An 18,424-nucleotide genomic window follows, 5' to 3' on the forward strand; every position below is an offset into this window, starting at 1 on the left:
ATGCATTAAAGTTATTTTTACCATATTCTCTCTCTCTCTTTTTCTCCAGATATCTGCCTCACAACAAAATACCTCCAGGCTAAAAAATCCTGTCATCTTCCTTTATGTACAGGGCTGCCAGCTAACAGTGCTGAGTACATCACAGATCCCAAGGAAACATTCACCAAGTAAGCAAATTAATTGGGTAATTTGTAAACTTCCAGACAACTTTGCACTGACATAAGACACTGAACATTTTATTATATCTAGTAATTACAGGATCACTTAGTATGTATACATTTTGCCTTAATTTTGATTTTATTAATTGAACTAGGAATAGTTAAACATTTTCACTCATCTTATTATAATACAATTTAACTATTAGGTGCTCTAAATGTAAAAACTAATAACTGATTTCTATCAAAATAATAAGCATCAAGAAAAATGAAATGTTTTAAATTAAGCAAGAATTGTATTTATTAAGTAAAAAAAGGAAAGATTTAAAAATTTTTATCTTCTTTTCAGGTCATAGTTTCCTCTGGGCATAATTTCATTTTAGATGAGATTTTTCAAGCTTTAACTTGGACCAAAGGTGAACTTGTTTCAGAGTTTGAACTAAATTGCTTTAGCCATTTTTGACTTATGTGAAGGTGAGAGTACATTTTTCATGCACCTAACTAAAACAGGCTCCAACCTTTTCTACTTACATAAGTCACAAATGACTAATGCTATATATTTTAAACTTGAAAGTATTATTATATTTCTCAGAGAAACCTCTACATTTAAAAGAAAATGTGTAATCATTTCTATGATGACAAAATTTTCCATTTATGAGTCCAGAAATTGCCAAAAGGACTGTAGTTTAAAAGTAAGGAAAATACAATTAAGGTCAACTCAGATTTCTGTCTAGGTTAGATAGGAAAAGGATATAGGACAAATATCAAATTAGTGTAGCATTTCAGGGAAGAAATGTTAGGAAGTTAATGCACTTTAAAGTGCACTTTAAAATGTAAAAGTAATTTAACCTCAACCTTTTACAATCCAGCTGGAGGGAAAAGCAGCAATCTGAAATATAAAGTCTCTGTCCCGTATATACTCCAGTGAGTTCGATCACTTAAACTTTGAGTCCCTCTTGAGCAAAGGAATGGGGAAAACATCAGTTAGCAAGTGGCATAAAATAAATCTGGTGTTATTTATCACAGCAAATTACTTTTTAAACCTAGCTAAGTCTTCTTTAATTCCCTGGACAAAAATTGTTTAACTTTTAAGATGGAGGGATAATATATTAAAGGTTTAGAATGTTAAAGAAGAAAAACGCATTATCTTTTTTTTTTTTTTTAACTTCGCACTTGTATTAACATGTCACATTTGTACATTCATTTATACTCTGGCTTATTGAGATGGTTTTCTTCCTTTCTCTGTTCACTTTCTTTCCAGTTTACACCAATTTGATAAGCCTCTCCTTTTTATCATTACTCAAGTCAGTGATGGTGGAATAGGAACTGATCAGAGGCATTACATCCATCAATTCCAGAGAATATTCTCTGCGGAGCATTAGACATAATAGGAAATAAGAAACCTTCCAAGTGCTAAGCAGCTTTGTAGTATGGTTCAAGAAAGTACCATAGAGGACTTACCTTGGGGCAGCCCGCAGGCTGCATGTGAAAGTCAATAAAATGAAGTTGGGGTGGGGGAGGTGGGGGAATAGCTAGGGAGCTCTCCAGTGGGAAATGCCCTACCTAGGTTCCTGCTGGGAATGGAGAGGAAGGGGCAGAAACCTGAGAAAACAACAGAACCCACTGACTGATTGGGTATAGAGGAAAAACAGAGAAAATGGCACACAAACAGTTTATGTCTAACCTGTTAGAATGGGATAAAAATGTGATAAACAAAGGAAAAGCATTTTAGGGTGACTGGAAAAATTCGAGGGGAACTTGGGTTTGAGGATGGGAATGGAAGTACGTGTTTAGGAATTGTCAAGAGAGTGTTGAGGGTTGATAAAATATGAAATCCTTAAAACAGATGCTCTCCTTTGCCATAATTTCTTAGATGTCAATATTTCTATTAATAAAAATGATCTCAAATGCACAATTATTTATTAGCAATGCCCTCCCTTTACTGAGGTAACAGGTAACAGTAACTGGTATATAGGTCATTTATGTCCTTATACTGTACTTCATACCTTATTCTTTTTTCAAAACTGCAAATATTTAAGTCAATGAAAGGTTTATTTTTGAAGATGACCTTTCCTATGATTTTCCTCTTTCCAATGAGTTAAAAATTGCTATAATTTAAGAAGAGTGATATCAAACTGTTACTTACCCGCTTTAGTCATGAAAAATAAGTGCTTTGTTCAAAAGATAAAAGGCAAGTCAAGAACACCTAGACCTAATAATCTCAATATCCTTAATTAATAACAATCTAGGCAAAAGTTGAACATGATCACTCATAGAAAGAAGGCTAAGTTTGAAATCCTTAAAATCATTTTTATTCCCTGAAATCTGGAAAGGAGAATTTGGAATGTTCTACAAATTACTTTTCCCAACAGCCTTCCAGGGATTACAGGTGGGAACCCATAAATAAATTCACCAGAAAGCCCAGCCTTCATCTCAGGATCTGTGAGTTTTCATAAATTCCAAAAAACAGATTATTGTATTGCAGCTCGGTTCTAAGTAATGAACCCTGCTCTACCCTTGACCTGGTTCCCTCTTTAAAAACCAACTTCTTTTGGAAAAGCTAAGGGGATCCTGACTGAGTTCTACTCGCACAAATTGTGTTTCCGTATTAGAGCTTTTCCCTGAGTCCTCTGTGTATTTGCCTCATCTTGCACTTGTAATTGTGGGCATAACTAATAAAACATTTGCATAGCACTTGATTTGTGCTAGGAGGGTCTAGGCATGTTAAATGTAGTAACTCTTTCAGTCTTAACGATGGACATACAACGTAAGTGATACTGTCACCTCCCTTTTACAGATGACTAAACTGATAGAGAACGTAGTTCATTGAGCAGCTCTGACAATCTAGCTAGTGACCCTGGGTACCAACCCAGGCGCGGGGGCTCCCGAATCAGAGCTCTACACTTCCTGCTCCCTGCCTTTTTCTGATATGACGTGACAGGCTGAAACAGGTGACAGGTACGATTACGCAGAGAGGCGGGTAATAGGAGGCTATTTCTCCGTCACATTTTTAACTCCATGGCCAGGTATACAACAAGAAATTGAGGAAAACATGCAATGTCTAACAATAGCTGGTGATCATCTGTTGTCAGGTAGATAGATGAACCTGTTCTAGAAGAGGGAGCAGTTACAATGCAAGTAATCTTTTTTTTTTTTTTTGCATTTACCTTAACACAATGTTTAATAGTATCCTTTAAAACAAATACTGAGATAGTAAAACATCAATGTGTGCCAGGGGTTTGTGGGGGGAGGGGGGAGGAAAAGGAGAAGGTGGATCAATATGTAGATCACAGATGTTTAGGTCACTTAAAATACTCTGAATAATACCACAAGAATGGATGTATGTCACTATACATTTGCCCAAACCCATACAATGTACACCAAGAGTGAATCATAATGTAAACTATGGACTATGGACGTTGGGTCATTCTGATGTGTCAAGGTAAGTGCATCAATTGTAACGAATATACCATTGTGATGGGAGATGGTGATAATGGGAGAGGCTTATGCATATTTGAGGGAGGAGATCTCTGTATATTTCCCTCAATTTTAATGTAAACCTAAAACTGTTCTAAAAAATAAATTCTTAATTAAAAACAAAACAAAACAAAATCTAGAAAGCTCATAATCCATGCATGTATTCCAATCCCAACTGAAAGTTTCTTGCTTTATCCCAGGCTGTTATCAAATGTAAGAAAACCAATCCCGTTTTTCTTTGGATTTAGACACTGACTATTAATAAAAAGATAATTTTGAAAAAAAATGAATTCCTATTCACTCAGTAAACAGAGAACGCACTTTCTCTACAGAGGGGTTGTAAGATACATTGTAAAATAAATTCAACAGATAGTTAATCTGTCCATAGTTTAGGAAGAAATTTGTACCTCCTATAAAGCACCTTCATTACCAGCAGCTGTTATTTCAAAAAAATACATTAAACAAATATTCTCTGAATATACAATATTGCAAGTGCTACATGCTCAGTGCTGCAGGCATTTCAAAGATGAGGAGATTGTGCCAAAGAGCTTCCCATGCAATTTTCTAGTTCAGCGGTGCTGTGACCTGGATGCTTTGGAGAACAGGAAGTACAACATACAGAATTATCATAAGAGAGTAACCATGTATCCTTATTAAAAAACAAGCTATTTCCAAAAGAGGATTTTGTGTTTTCTTCCTGATTACTGGAAGAGCTGTTACTCTGTTGCTCAGAGGCAGAATATATGAGGATGTTGAAAGATAAAAAGCCTATCGGGGATGCCTGCAAAACTGATCCAAGCTGTTCCATCACCTATGTCATAGCTGAAACCAGTTAGCTAATTATAGCGATTGGGATGTCTGGGGTTGCGGCAGCTTCTGATTGCAGAACGTCATCAATTCTCCTCATGCTGAGCAAGGCTCATTTCATTTCCATTAGCATTTATTGAGCTCCTATCTTGTACTGAACTCTGGGTGGAGAGATTGGAAAATAAATAAGCTACTTCTTGGGCTACAACAGGTGCTTGATAACCATACACCAAATAAGTAGAGCTAACCTTTTCTGGCACTTTTTTTTTCATGCTAAGCCTTGCTCAAATATTAACTCATTTGACCCTCATAACAAATTGATATGATCTTCATTCTATGGATGATGGACCTAAGTCAAGGAGAAATTGAGTGTTGTCATTTGTCCAGGTATCACATGACCAATGATCTGTAGCGGTGGGACTTACTGGAATATTCTGCCTCTAGCATTCATATTGTTATTCAAATAAAGGAGAGAATGAGTCGTTCATGACTGAATACGTACATTGTTTAAATGAATAAATGAAAGATACCAAAGAGACCTTAGAGACATGAATGCAATGTAATCAGTTTAAGATAGCATGGGAGGGAAGTCCAGCAAGAAAGAAAAAGATGAATAGTGAAATTGGTTTTATAAACCTAGGAATTCATTAATGGAAATTGTGGTGGATCATGAAAAAAAACCAGAAACAGATAAAGCAACAAAAAGAATTCCTGAGCAGGTTGTTTGTGTGCTTTCCCAGGCCAACATGCATTTGTGACGCAACATGAACTTTAGTCCTGAAGTGGGGTTAAAAAAAAAAAAAAAAAAAAATCTCTGATGATCTGTTTAGTTAAATTCTTCTACACATAATGATCCTTGCTGACACTCTCCCATCATTCTGTTAATTCTACTGGTTGGCATTTACTCTCATGTAACAATAAAACACAAGATATACAATTCTGTTCAACTGGAAATGTGTTATAACCTAGAAATTATCTTGCCTGTTTCCTGATTTTTCTCTATGTTATGAATAAAATTAAAATTTGAATTATAACGTATAGTATAAATTGCCATTTGTTCTTAATCACCATAAAAAAGGTGTTCTCTATATTATGTAAAGGCTTCAACACATTTTTTTTTTTCCTTTCTTTCCTTGTTTTCTTCTTTCCTAAAGGTGGCTTTACTGGTGCTGCTTGAAAATTTTCTGGATTTTGCTCTACTGTAGACCTCTAAAAGTATTTTTCTCTTCCCTAGCAACTGGTTGAATGTCTCTAGGACTCCAAAGATTTTAAGATTATTGAAACTATTTGATACAGAAGATAATGGCTCTGTAGACCAATCGGCAATGATCTCTTTTGATCTCTGCAGACTCCCTCTGAGCAGAACTCTTTGCTGTTGGAATTCGAGAACCATAATTATGAAGGTGATGGATGCTATGAAGATTCTTATCTCTGTGGCAACCCACATATCTGACATATTTGGTTTGTACCTGTTTCACAGGAAACTGTGTGAACATTAATGAGTTTAGACAGCAGCATCTTGCAGTGGCAGACTATTTTTTAAAATTATATAGCATTTTTCTGAAAATCTACTTCTTTCCCCAATCTATGTCTTAAAATCCTCCCATTTTTATACGTCTGGAAGTTTGAACGGCATCAAATGCGGAGGGAGGAGGGATGGTCATGGGGGGCTAAGAGGAGCTCTAGAAAGAGTTTGTTTTTACACATTACAAAATAAAGACCTGATTATATTTTTTAGGTCTTAGTCATGAATTATAAGGATGTTTCACTCATTCTTATAAGTTATTCAATAATTTAATATTTCTTATTAATTAGTAAATTGTTTTTTAGAGATGTTTGGTTACTGGGGAACAGTACCCAGAGTTGCTACCTATATTATCTAGAATGTCCAGTTTACAAAAAAAATTTATGAGGCATATAAAGAAAGAGAAAACTATGACCCACTTACTGGAAAACAAGGAAGAATAAAAATTACTTCTGAGATCAACCAGAAGTCAGATTTAACTGAAAAAAACTTTAAAGTAGCCATTATAAATATATTCACAGAACTAAAGAAAAGCAAGACTAAAGATGTAAAGACAATGTCACATCAAATCAGAGTACCTATAAGGAGATAGAAATTATAAAGACAACCAAATATTCTAGAGTTGAAAAGCATAATAACTAAAGTTAAATCTATCTATCTATCTATCTATCTAGCTCGCTAGCTATCTATTTATCTATCTACAGAAAGTGCCAAAAAATGTAGACACATTTTAAGAAAGGAAAAAACTGTATTAAAATTGTAATAGTCGATATATATCATTGACAAAAGATGAATACAAGTCATATGTATACATTTTTTGGCATCCCTGGCATATATCTATATCTATATATCTATATCTATATCACTAGATATATGCCCATATTTGTGAAGATACTAAAACACATTGAATTGGACACTTTAAATGTGTAAATTGTATGGTATATAAACTGTATTTCAATAAAGCTGTTTTTAAAATGAGCATTAAATCTACATGAGATCACATCACATGATATTATAATGTGGTAATCTTTTCGGTATAACAAACTAAATTGGGAAGAAGGTCAAGAAATAGTTATAGCCTCTATTTCCTGAATGTGACCATAATCAGAATATCATTCACTTTGAAAACAAAAATGTAGAAGAAGTAAAATCAAAATTCTCTTTGTGCAATCAACAAAATATCTGAATTAGACTTGTGAATTTTTTTTTCTATTTTTTTCCCTTTCTACTATATTTTTAAAAGGTACTTTAATTAGCAAAGAAATATTCCTATGTCCACATTGATTTTTCTATTTAATTTATTGGGGTGACAATTGTTAGTAAAATTACATAGATTTCAGGTGTACAGTTCTGTATTACATCATCTATAAATCCCATTGTGTGTTCACCACCCAGGGTCAGTTCTTCCATCACCATATATTTGATCCCCCTTACCCTCATCTCTCATCCCCTATCCCCCTTACCCTCTGGTCACATTGATTTTTATTTCTATAACCTTGATCCGTTTGAGTTTTGTAGATCAGGTTGGCTTGATTAGTTGTGGGGAAACTGGTAAGTGGGAGAGTTTCAGTTAAGATTTCAGAGCTCTCTTAATAAATACCACCAAACACCCACACACACGCACACACTCATGTGGGGAAATACACATATACACAAATACACAGTAAGCAAGGAGACAGCGCATGAGGGGAGCCTGATTGTACACATCCTTTAGATGGTTTTTAGACTTATTTTTAGGGTTTTTTTTTGCTAATGTCTGACAGAGTGACCATTCCAAGCAAGACTGGTGGGCAGTCTTAATGGTCTTCGTGAAACAAAAGAAGATTCTACTGGTGGAATCACTTAACATGTAGTCCTTTTATATTCCACTGGAGACTGCAAATGTAATTCATATGTGGAAAGAAATCAAGTTCAGGAATTTATGGATTTAAAGTATTGCTCATGAGTCTTTGTTCCAAATCATTGTTTCTAATAAACCAACTCAAAATTCCTGGAGAAAGACATGACTCCTGACACAATGCTATTGAATTTTCCGTCCATTCTCTAAATAAAGATTAAATGAGAAACAAAGATTCGCATAAATTTGGTGATCTAAAATTGATAGCTATACTGAAACAAAACAAAGGAAAATCAAAACAACCTGTGTCTCTGGTTGAAGGCAGGGTGATTTTCTGATCAATACTTATTGTTTCAAAAAATCTTATCTAATTGTTTTTCATGGTGGAGATAATGTAGTCAGCAATGAAACAGACTTATTCAGATAACAGTGGTCACAATATAGAGAGGTTTACTTTGAAAATCTTGAGGCACTGGGCACATTCAATCTAAGGAAGATGTCTCGGATGTTGGAAAAGACACTATTTTACTCTGCCTAATGTCTCCTTGACAAGAATTTTGCTAAGGTTACCCTGAAGCCCACTCTTAGCCAACTCCCTCCCAAGTTCAATACATGCCATCAAAGATAAAAGAACACCTGATTAGTGATATTAAAGGATTGGATTAAGCATGCTCAACTCTGGGCCTTCTCCAACACCACTTGGCTAATTCCATCAGACAAGGTACTCATACAATCATGTCTACTTTTAATGGGTTATGCTTATGGAAGCCAGCTCTGCCCCACAGATGAGTGCTCGTTTTTTATGTTGCATTTAGCAAGATCTACTCTGAAGCCAGCCATGTCTATATTTTTACATGATGCCTTGAAGTAGGGCTTATATTTTAGCTTCAGTCTTGGTGATTTCTATAAATATTTCATAAATGGTTTTAAAATCTCTAAGGAAGGAAAGTATATAATATTAGAGCTTATGCAATCCAACAGGAAGTGATGCTAGAATTGTAATGGAGTATGAAATAAAAGTCTGAAGTTTCTTCATATCTCCAGGAAATCTCTATGACCTTGTAGGAGAACAGAAGCTAATGTAATACTATATATCGTTTTCAATAAATGTATATCGATATCATGGGATAGAGAGAAATGGGAATGAAACGGTAGAGGCTAAAAGTAAGGACTTCCAATCCTAGCTATGGTGTAGAAATTCATGAGACCATTATTCTCACCCTAACAATGAAAGCACATCAGATAAACTCAAATTCAAAGTTTTTTTGCTTAACTGTGAGTATGTGGTTGCTGAAAATGAACCAAAATCCAGAAAATGATTGGATCTTTCTGGGAAGGGACAGAAGGTAGCTTCTTTCATCACTGGCAGAGACGAGGAATCTAAATCTGCCATCAATAAGGTAAAGGGAAATCAGTAAGGAATGATTAATGGCTGTTTTTGCTGATATGATGATTAAAATACCAGGAAGCCCCACAGCCAGTATACACTCACCCAGTGAACTGCTGCCATGAGCCTTCACTGAGTACATGGGAATAATAAATAGGAGGCAAGGTGTGAACAACATAACTGAGAGAAACACACAGGGTTTCCCCAAGTACAAAGTTGTATTCACCAAAAGCTTGAGCAGGTAAGAGAACTGAGAGAAACCGCCCAAGGCACTTCTGGCTTTCATCAAGTACAGAGTGCAAGATGGGAAGAACTGGGAAAGATGCCTCTGGGGCATTCCAGGCTTTTGCCAAGTACCAGGCATTGACGTTCCAAAGGCTAGGGATAAGGCAGCATGGAGGAAAGTGATCTCCCAGTGCGAGGAAAGCCAGGACAAGACTGGAAAGCAGAGATAACGCTGCGGGATCCCAGGAGATTGGTAATCAAACCTTGCAGCAGAATAAGATTTCCCATGATTCCAAAAGCTGGCAGCAGCATGTAAAGAATGTGTAATCTCCTGAATCTCACTCTGGGCCATGCCCCAAACCCTTCCAAGAGGAAAGCACCAGTACCAATGCTGCCTTCCAGGTGTTTTAAGCCATAAGTCAGTAAATCAAGTTAATTTTCAAGAAAGCACATGGCTACCTCAATTCCAAGTTAGACTCACTTAGGGACATATAACAAAAGCCTAACAGAGGAAGGGGTATGTTTATTTTTAGAGGAAATCATATTTATTTGTTTGTTTGTTTATTTTTATTATCATTTTTTTTTTCCACACAGTGTGATGAGGCAAGAAAAAGTAAACCCAATGAGCAAAACAGGAAATAGACAATGGAAGCAGACTCAAATATGAGTAAGATATGGAAATCACCAGATAGGAATTTTAAAATAATGACAATGACTATGTGAAAATATCTAGTAGAAAAGTTAGGCAATATATACAATAAATTGGGAATATCAGAAAAGAGAAATTATAATTATATACATAGAAATAAAAAAAAATAAAAACATTGCACCATAAATGAAGATTATACTTAACTGCCTTTATACTATACTGGACAAATAAGGAAGAAACATGAATGAAGTAAAGATACATTTTTAGAAATTAATGAAAATGAAAAGCAAAGAGGAAAAATAAATGGCAGCGCAAAACAGAAAGCACAAGATTTTAAGGACCCTCTTCTCAACATCACCTGCAAAACTCTTTAAGTAAATTATGCAGCACTAAAACATCATTTGAAGATGTACTTTTTTAGCCGCAATATTGATTTTTCTGTTAATTTAAATTTACCATTTGTGCTTTTTGCTAACATTTTTGGGAAAAAATTCTAAACATTATAATTCTAATAATCTATTTTGTCTATATTAGAAAAACGTCAGAAATACAATAGGTAGATTAGAATTTTAGGAAATCATAGCTAAGCTCTTTAAAAAGTTTTAAGAATCTTTAATTAAATAATTTAATTTTCCTCTCTGCATATAATCTGATTTTTAGAACTGAAAATATTAAGAAAATGTTCAAAAATGCATATACCACGTCAGGTGACAGATTAAATTTTCCCTAACCTGTATAATGTGTTTTGATTTTCTCATCATTGTCAATCACATAATATTAAAGGTTTTTAGACGATTTTAAAGTAAATCTAAAGAATGTTAGTTTGATCTTTTAGATAACCAGTCAATTGGATTGAATTTTCTGAAAACAAAAAGGCCAATTATAGACAATACTTTTGACATATTATTGCACTAAACATTGAGAAATAATATTTGATATAAAGGCCATTAATTGGAATAACAGTTAATTAACTAGGCATTTGAGCCATTCTATTATTTATTTACAGATGTGTGTTAATGAATTGCAATTTACATTCACATTCATAATTATAAGATATGAAAGCAATAAATTGTTCTATTCCATTTTCTAGAAACTGGCTTATAGTTAACACAATTTGTCCAACTCTTGTGGTTTTGCAAGAATTAGCATGACAAAAAACAGGCGTGCTTTTGCAGATTTAATTATATTTTTGCTGTTATCTGATAATGATCTCATTTGGCTTTACTTTTTAACAATAATACTGTGTCTCCTAAATTCTGTGAATTTGTTCAAGAAATTAAATGCCTACTATCTGGCATTCAAAATACAAAGTGTATTACCTAATCAAAGAAAATGTGCATCTTGTTACATTTAGTTTGAATCTTTAAAATATAAAAGCCACGCATGAACCTTTAGGGATTTAGTAAAGGAGTTAAGCTCTCGATTTCAAATATATTACAACAATTTGCACTGAATTATATATTCAAATCTAAAGGATTTCAGTAGTCGAATGCTTTAGATTCCACCTACAAGACCATACTCCCACCTACTCAGCTCTTCTTACCCTGTTAATTTGCATCTAAGCAATTATACTCTTATAATTGAGGAGAGACACCTTTTAACTGTGCAGGGACATGTTTGATAACCAGCGGGAATAAAGGATACTCTCCCGAAAAAAACGCACAGGCCCATAAAGTGTGCACTGTGAGGCAAGGTGCCTGTCGACGTGTTTGCACACAAGGACCCATACCTCAGCACAGAGCATTTCCCCGAGTTTTCAGGCTGCAGCTGAGCCTGGACCAGAGTCACGTGACATTACAACTGTCCCAGAAGAGAACTCTAGTCTGTCCTAATTTAAATCCTGAAAGGTCGGGTTACCTCCCTTGTCCACACCCCCACCTCAGTCTTGCATCCAACTGTGTACTTCTGGGACTATTTTCTTAGCCATGTTGTCACCAGCAGCCCGTTCCTTTTTGTCCTCAGGGACAGCATAAGGTATGTGTATAGTCAGGCTCCACCGAAAGTGCAGAGATGTTCTGAGGAATGTGTGCGGAGGCCATTTTGTCCTGTGGTCATGGAGTGTACTCCTAGAAGGTATCACCTATGACAGCAGTGTTGTGTGCCATACTTTTATACAACTGGCAGCACAGGAGGTCTGTCCACACCAGCATCGCCACAAGCGTGGGAGTGAGGCGTTGTGCTAGAACTTTCTGATGGCTACCACCTCCCAGGCAATAGGAAGCTTTGCTCTGTTATAATTGTAAGGGACCACTCCCATGAACGGGGTCCCTTGTTGACCGAAACATCGTTAGGTGGCACATGACTCTACTTGTCGGTATAATCCATCCTTGTATCATTTCATACTTTTCTCGGTTTCCTCTCCTGGATCTAAAGCTCCCCTTTTCCATCCCCAGCCACTCCACACACACTTTAAAATATGTCCACGATGTGCTCTGGAACCCCTTCCCACAGTTAACGGATGATGGGCATACCCTGTAGCCCCCTCAAGGTGAGACGCTTGACCTTCCCACATTCCAAGCTACTCCCTTCTCTTCCCCACAGCTGTTCTTAGATCACTCATAAAAGTCACTTTCCTTTGGGTCTCATTTCTACCACACAGCCAGATAACCAGTCTCAGGAAGCCTTATCACTCCTAGTATATCACCAGGGTCTAAGAACAATGCCTGCATACAGTAGGTTCCACCACTGAAACATGTGACATTTGTGATACAACCTTTCCCGTGGGAGAAGAGAGTACAAATATCCATTGAGTCTTCAAATGAACTATCAGCAAATCTTTCTTTCTTAGTATGTGTATAAAAACTCTATTGTATAATTCTACTTAGTGCTGAGCAAAAAAATCAATAGCCATATAATAAACACACTTACAACAATGATGTCTTCTATTAGAAAATGCACTTTAAGTTCTTGTCTATGTCATCGGAATTGATTTCTGAAAAAATCTCTATCTCCTCAGCAACCTCAAGCTAAATATCTCTAACAATAACCTACCTAATAATACTTTTAAATTAACTAAAACATCTTCTGTCGTGCTGGCTCCATTTTTATCTGTACAGCATAAACACTACTTATATACTTGATTACTGAATATAATGTAAGTCCTACAGTCAGAAATAAACTAATGCTAACTGTGTAACTGACATCTATAGAACTTTTTTTTTCCAACTTCATCAAATGGCAATATTGAAGGGTGGGATTACTTGTGCTATCCTTAAGCTAAGAATATTTCTGTATCACCTTTTATTCTCTCCTGTATCTCATGCACAGACGATATATCTTGGGCTCACTTTACCTAGCATTCCCATGTATTAAAGTACGAACTTTTCTGTCAACTAACAAAAAGAAAATACACAGGATTTTAAAGTTGGAACACAAAGAAATGTACTTGACATTTTATTTTGAGCTTGTTAACTTAGTCTATGACCTCACTATCACACTGTGCCGACTCTTTGGCCTGTGAGTTTTGCAATGGCTGTTGGCCAAACACAGAGAATAGGTGACCTAAACTGCCAGAGAAACATGTCAAAAAGTCTATTGTTTCGGAAACCACAAGCTAGAGTACTTTCTCTCTCTTTCTCTCTCTCTCTCTAATTAAAAAAAAAAATCATTCTCCTTTTTTCTCAACTATGATAAAGTCACCCTCCGTATAGTTAGAAGTCAAGGATTTTCGTGAACACATGGAGTTTATCCACTAATTCTAGATTATGGTGTATCTTGACTTCTAGAATTTTATAACCAAAGACTTGTATTTAATTGTATTTTAAAAACATTGGGGGAAATTATGGCTTAAAGAAGGGCTTCTTAATGACTTTTGTGTCACTGACCACTTTGAGACTAATAAAGTCCCTTATCAGGATGCTTTTAAATGCATAAACTAAAACAGGAAGATTTACACACACAAAAAAAAAAATTATAAAAGTAAAAATAAATAAATCACTTATTAAAACAAGATTTTTGCCCATGTACACTTTGTGAGAGAGTCTGTGTTCCTCTCTGGACGCACTGACACATTTTGAGTGTATTTCAGTTAATATTTGACTGTGAAAAACTTTGATCCAATTATCAATTGAAAAAGATACATCGAGATACACACAATTTCATCTTAACTATATTACATAACTCACCACAAGGAAGAATGTTAAAATATTTTTGGAACACAATTATTTAAATCAGTGAAACATGCAAATAATAGAAATTGATTTCAGAGATAAGAAAAGTACTGGTATGACATAAATTTGGGGTAACCCCATTCGTACCTTTATGGCAGTGGATGCAATTTGAATGTGGTGAAGTCTCCGGAGGGTGCTGTCCCTGTCAATGAAATAGGAGGCAGCTAGCTGATGCAGAGTCTCCAGAGTGACCGAAGAGCTATTGGTGATGGAATCACTTCCTTCTGATCGTTTGCTCAGCTTCCGCTTGTCCACAAAAATTGTGAGTGACTCCTCTCCTGCATTAAAAATATTTTGCATTATTCCTTTTTCCACTTAAAATCCATTTTTCAATGATTTGCAAGTGAAAGAAGAAAAAATTACTGGCATAATGAAACAAAAGAGTGATAAACAACAAAAGGGCATGGAATTACACTTTTTTGTTGTTCACAAATATTTCCCCTGTGCTTATAAAAGTACTTGGGGTATTGACAGCTGTACATGCATATTTAGTCAATGTTTACTAGCTAACTTTTGCAGAACAATTTCTCTGTATTTTATTACCTTTCTCATATAGTGTAGCTTACCTATTGCTCATGTGGCCAAAAAGCAAATTAAGATAAGAAAATATGTAAAACGAAGTTATGTGGAGTGCATAATACAAAAGTTCCATAATATAAAACTGTATTTACACAGAAATGTTTGCCACATATCGCATGGAAAATGCAAACATGACCAAGCATATTACTAAACAAATTTTCAATCAAACCTTTAATGCAGAAAAAAATGTGTGCGCGCGTATATATATGTATATATGTATATATATGCATCCACAGTTATGTAAGAATGTATGTTAAATTCAGAGGTTGCCTACATATGGCATATATTAAAATACTGTGTGTTAATAAGCGCTATGGAAATCATTAACCTCCAAGGACACTTTAGGTACTGACAATGGGTTCCCAAGGGTGAAATTTAAAGTATATTACAACTAAGCTGCAGTTTTCAATGTTCAAATGTTAACAAAACACACACACACACACACACAGATATATATATATATATATATATATATATATATATATATATATATATATATATATGGAGAGAGAGAGAGAGAGAGAGAGAGATCAATGCCATTTAAGTTTAACATTGAGAACCAGCCATCCGCAGACTTCCGTATTCTTGGATAGTCACCTAGCACGTAATTGTCAAACATGAAGCTGATTCTTATTCTTTCAGGAATCCATCTGTCCGGGTGGCACTGTGCCCTCTTACAAACCGAAAAGCCAGTTTTACAAAATATCAAATACAATTTTCTAGTACAAGAATAGCCTGCATTTCTTCTCCAACGAATACCAATTTTAAAACGACACAGCCGAGGTGACTCTCCAAGCTCATACATTTCTGCAAGAAGCAAGGCCAACTGACATCAGACATAAGGTGTCAACAATATTATGTCTGAAAAGCACATCCTCCCTGTGTACTTGGACCCCCACGTGCCTACTGGAAATCACAGAGACTAACTAGAGCAGCTGACGAAATATAAAAATACCCCCGAAAAACACAAATGAGTGGGTCAAATGATCAACAGCCATAGGTTGTGTGCATGATAAATAGCTTTCAATGGAAACATCTGAAAGCAGTAAGAGAATATATAGGTTGATTACGATAAAAACAAACAAATCCCCAATAGTTATTTACCTCCAGAAAGAGAGGATCAAGGAATGCGGAAACTTGAGCTGTCAACTGGACAAATAATATTCCAGGTATCCCGCCAAAAAAAAAACCACCCTGGCTCCCCGGTTGCAGCGGTCTAAGACGGCGGCTATATATACCCACGCCACCGGAAGTTGGAAACGTAGCCTGTAACAGGAAATCAGGGCTACAGAGGAACCGGAAGCCCAGCTCCGTGCACAGACCTCCGAGCTCCTGGCTCAGTTCTCTTAAAGTGACAGTTCCTCTTTATCAGAGTGAATGCATCGCACAAAGACCAACGAATCTGAGAAAAAATTCGCTCAGGTGCAGAGTTGGGAAAGAGGAGCAAATGATATTCTAGGAACTCATAATGCAGCTCTATGGCATATGCGAGGGCTGGGGTCTGGATGCTTGTGTCTCTCCAAAATTCATGTTAAATTCCTAACTCCCCCCAAAAAATGAGGAGGATTAGGTGCACGGTGCATAGCTCATGAGAGCAGAGCCCTCACCAATGGAATAACCACCTTTTAAAAGAGGTTTCAGAGCGGTCCTTTACCCTTTCAGCCAAGTGAAAACATAAGAAGTCTGCAATCCGTACGAGGGCCCTCACGTGACGATGCTGGCACCTCGATGTCAGCCTCCAGCCTCCAGAACGGGGAGCAACACATATCTGCTGTTTATGATACTCAGTGGGAATTTGTTAGCAATCCAGGTGGACTAAGACAGCTGGAGGCACGCCTTTGTAAGTCAAGGTAAAAATAAAATGACAAAGACAGCTTGGTAAAGGTAAATAAAAAGGAAGCAAAGTTAATTGTGATATCAGATACTGTAGAATTCAGACCAAAACTTAGTAGATGAGAAAAAGAAAAACACTCGAGAGCTCTAAAGACTAAAACTCACAAAGTTGTTTTAATGGTGACACTTTTCACAAAGCAGAAAACAACAGAAGACATATAGGTTAAAATAATGAGACATAAAAATTAAAAGTATATTGATAATATCGCAATTACGGAATTTGCCAAAATCCAAAAGTTTGACAACTTTGGCAAAACTTCTGGCAAGCTGGAAGGAAACAGGCCTTCTGATATATTCCTGATGACAATGCAAAATAATAGAACTATAAAGAGAAAGTGGGCGACAGTAGCAACGGACTCAGCAATCCTACTTTTAAGAATCTTTCCCAAAGGAACGAACACTGGCTAAAACATGCAAAAGATTTCCCATGTGGCTTTATCGTTAGTATTTGAAACAACACAAATACCTAACCAGTAGAAATAAACTATGTTACACCCATATAGCACAATACTGTGCAGCCATAAAAACGTGAGGATGATTTCTACACACCAATATGATCAAAGCAAAGGAAATAAAAGAATGCTTACAAGTGGCACTTATTTTTATTAAGAAGATACAAATATATCTATAAATATATCTATATCTATATATCTATGTCTATATCTATATCTAATTTGTGAATGAAAACAAATGAAACAACACTGGAAGGATTAACCAAAAACTTATATCAACATTTAGCTAAAAGAAAGAGGTGACAGGATGGAGGGAAGACCTAAAAAAAAAGGTTTTATTTATAAACATTAAATTAAATCAAATAGAAAAATAATCTCTAAAAGTTAAAAGAAGAGGCTAAACCTACTAAATGTACATTGTTTGTAAAATTAATGAAATCCATTTTTGGAATATATTCTGAGGGTAAATAAAAGTACAAAAATCAACGAACTTCATTGTGTAGCCCAACTGTAAGTAGGAATATTAGTGGTAGTGTGATTTTCTACAGGACATATAGTTACATATGGATGTATGGGCTCTCATTGTACAACTTTCTCTATTTGAGCATGTTTGAAAATTTTCATTTAAGAAAAAAATCATAATAGCACAGGTGATTGAAACTCATTTTATGTTTGGCCCACATTTAAAATATACCGTGTGTTTCCCTGAAAATAAGACCTAGCCAGACAATCAGCTCTAATGTGTCACTGGAGTAAAAATTATTATAAGACCCGTTCTTATTTTACTATAATATAATACCAAGTATAATATAATATAATATAATATAATATAATATAATATAATATAATATAATATAATATAATATAATATAATAAATACTGGGTCTTATATAAGATAATACAATACCTGGTATAATATAATATAATACCGGGTCTGGCTAGGTCTTATTTTCAGGGAAACATGGTATTTATCTATAATTCAATTTTCTTAATTAGTAAGCTCATGACTTTAATATTATAACTTAAATGAAATTATGTATGATTTGATAATCTCAGATAATTCCATTTAGAAAATACATCTAAAAAGACAAATTCAGCCTCACTGCATTCATAGTGTTTCTATATTCTTCTATATAGAAGTTGAACTGCCTATATAAAAAAAATATCAAATATTTTATCCAATTCAGTAATATATAAAATTCAATATAATTGGTTCAAAAAGAATATTGGACACTAGTTTTGCCTTCTGGGGATGCAAAAAAGATATTT

The 18,424-nt window shown here is 35.3% G+C and overlaps 1 protein-coding gene across 9 annotated transcripts in view; it reads right to left on the reverse strand.

The window, feature by feature from the left end:
* Positions 1-18,424, reverse strand: part of BRINP3 (BMP/retinoic acid inducible neural specific 3) — a 260,256-nt gene that overhangs the window by 110,941 nt on the left and 130,891 nt on the right. For all 9 annotated transcript variants that reach the window (XM_074317037.1, XM_074317036.1, XM_074317038.1 and 6 more), the window contains one exon: positions 14,319-14,509. In XM_074317037.1, the coding sequence (XP_074173138.1) occupies positions 14,319-14,509 (191 nt within the window). The remainder of the gene's footprint in view (positions 1-14,318; positions 14,510-18,424) is intronic.

Source organism: Rhinolophus sinicus, linkage group LG12, assembly GCF_036562045.2.
Source record: "Rhinolophus sinicus isolate RSC01 linkage group LG12, ASM3656204v1, whole genome shotgun sequence".
In the NCBI taxonomy this organism is placed as follows: Eukaryota; Metazoa; Chordata; class Mammalia; order Chiroptera; family Rhinolophidae; genus Rhinolophus; species Rhinolophus sinicus.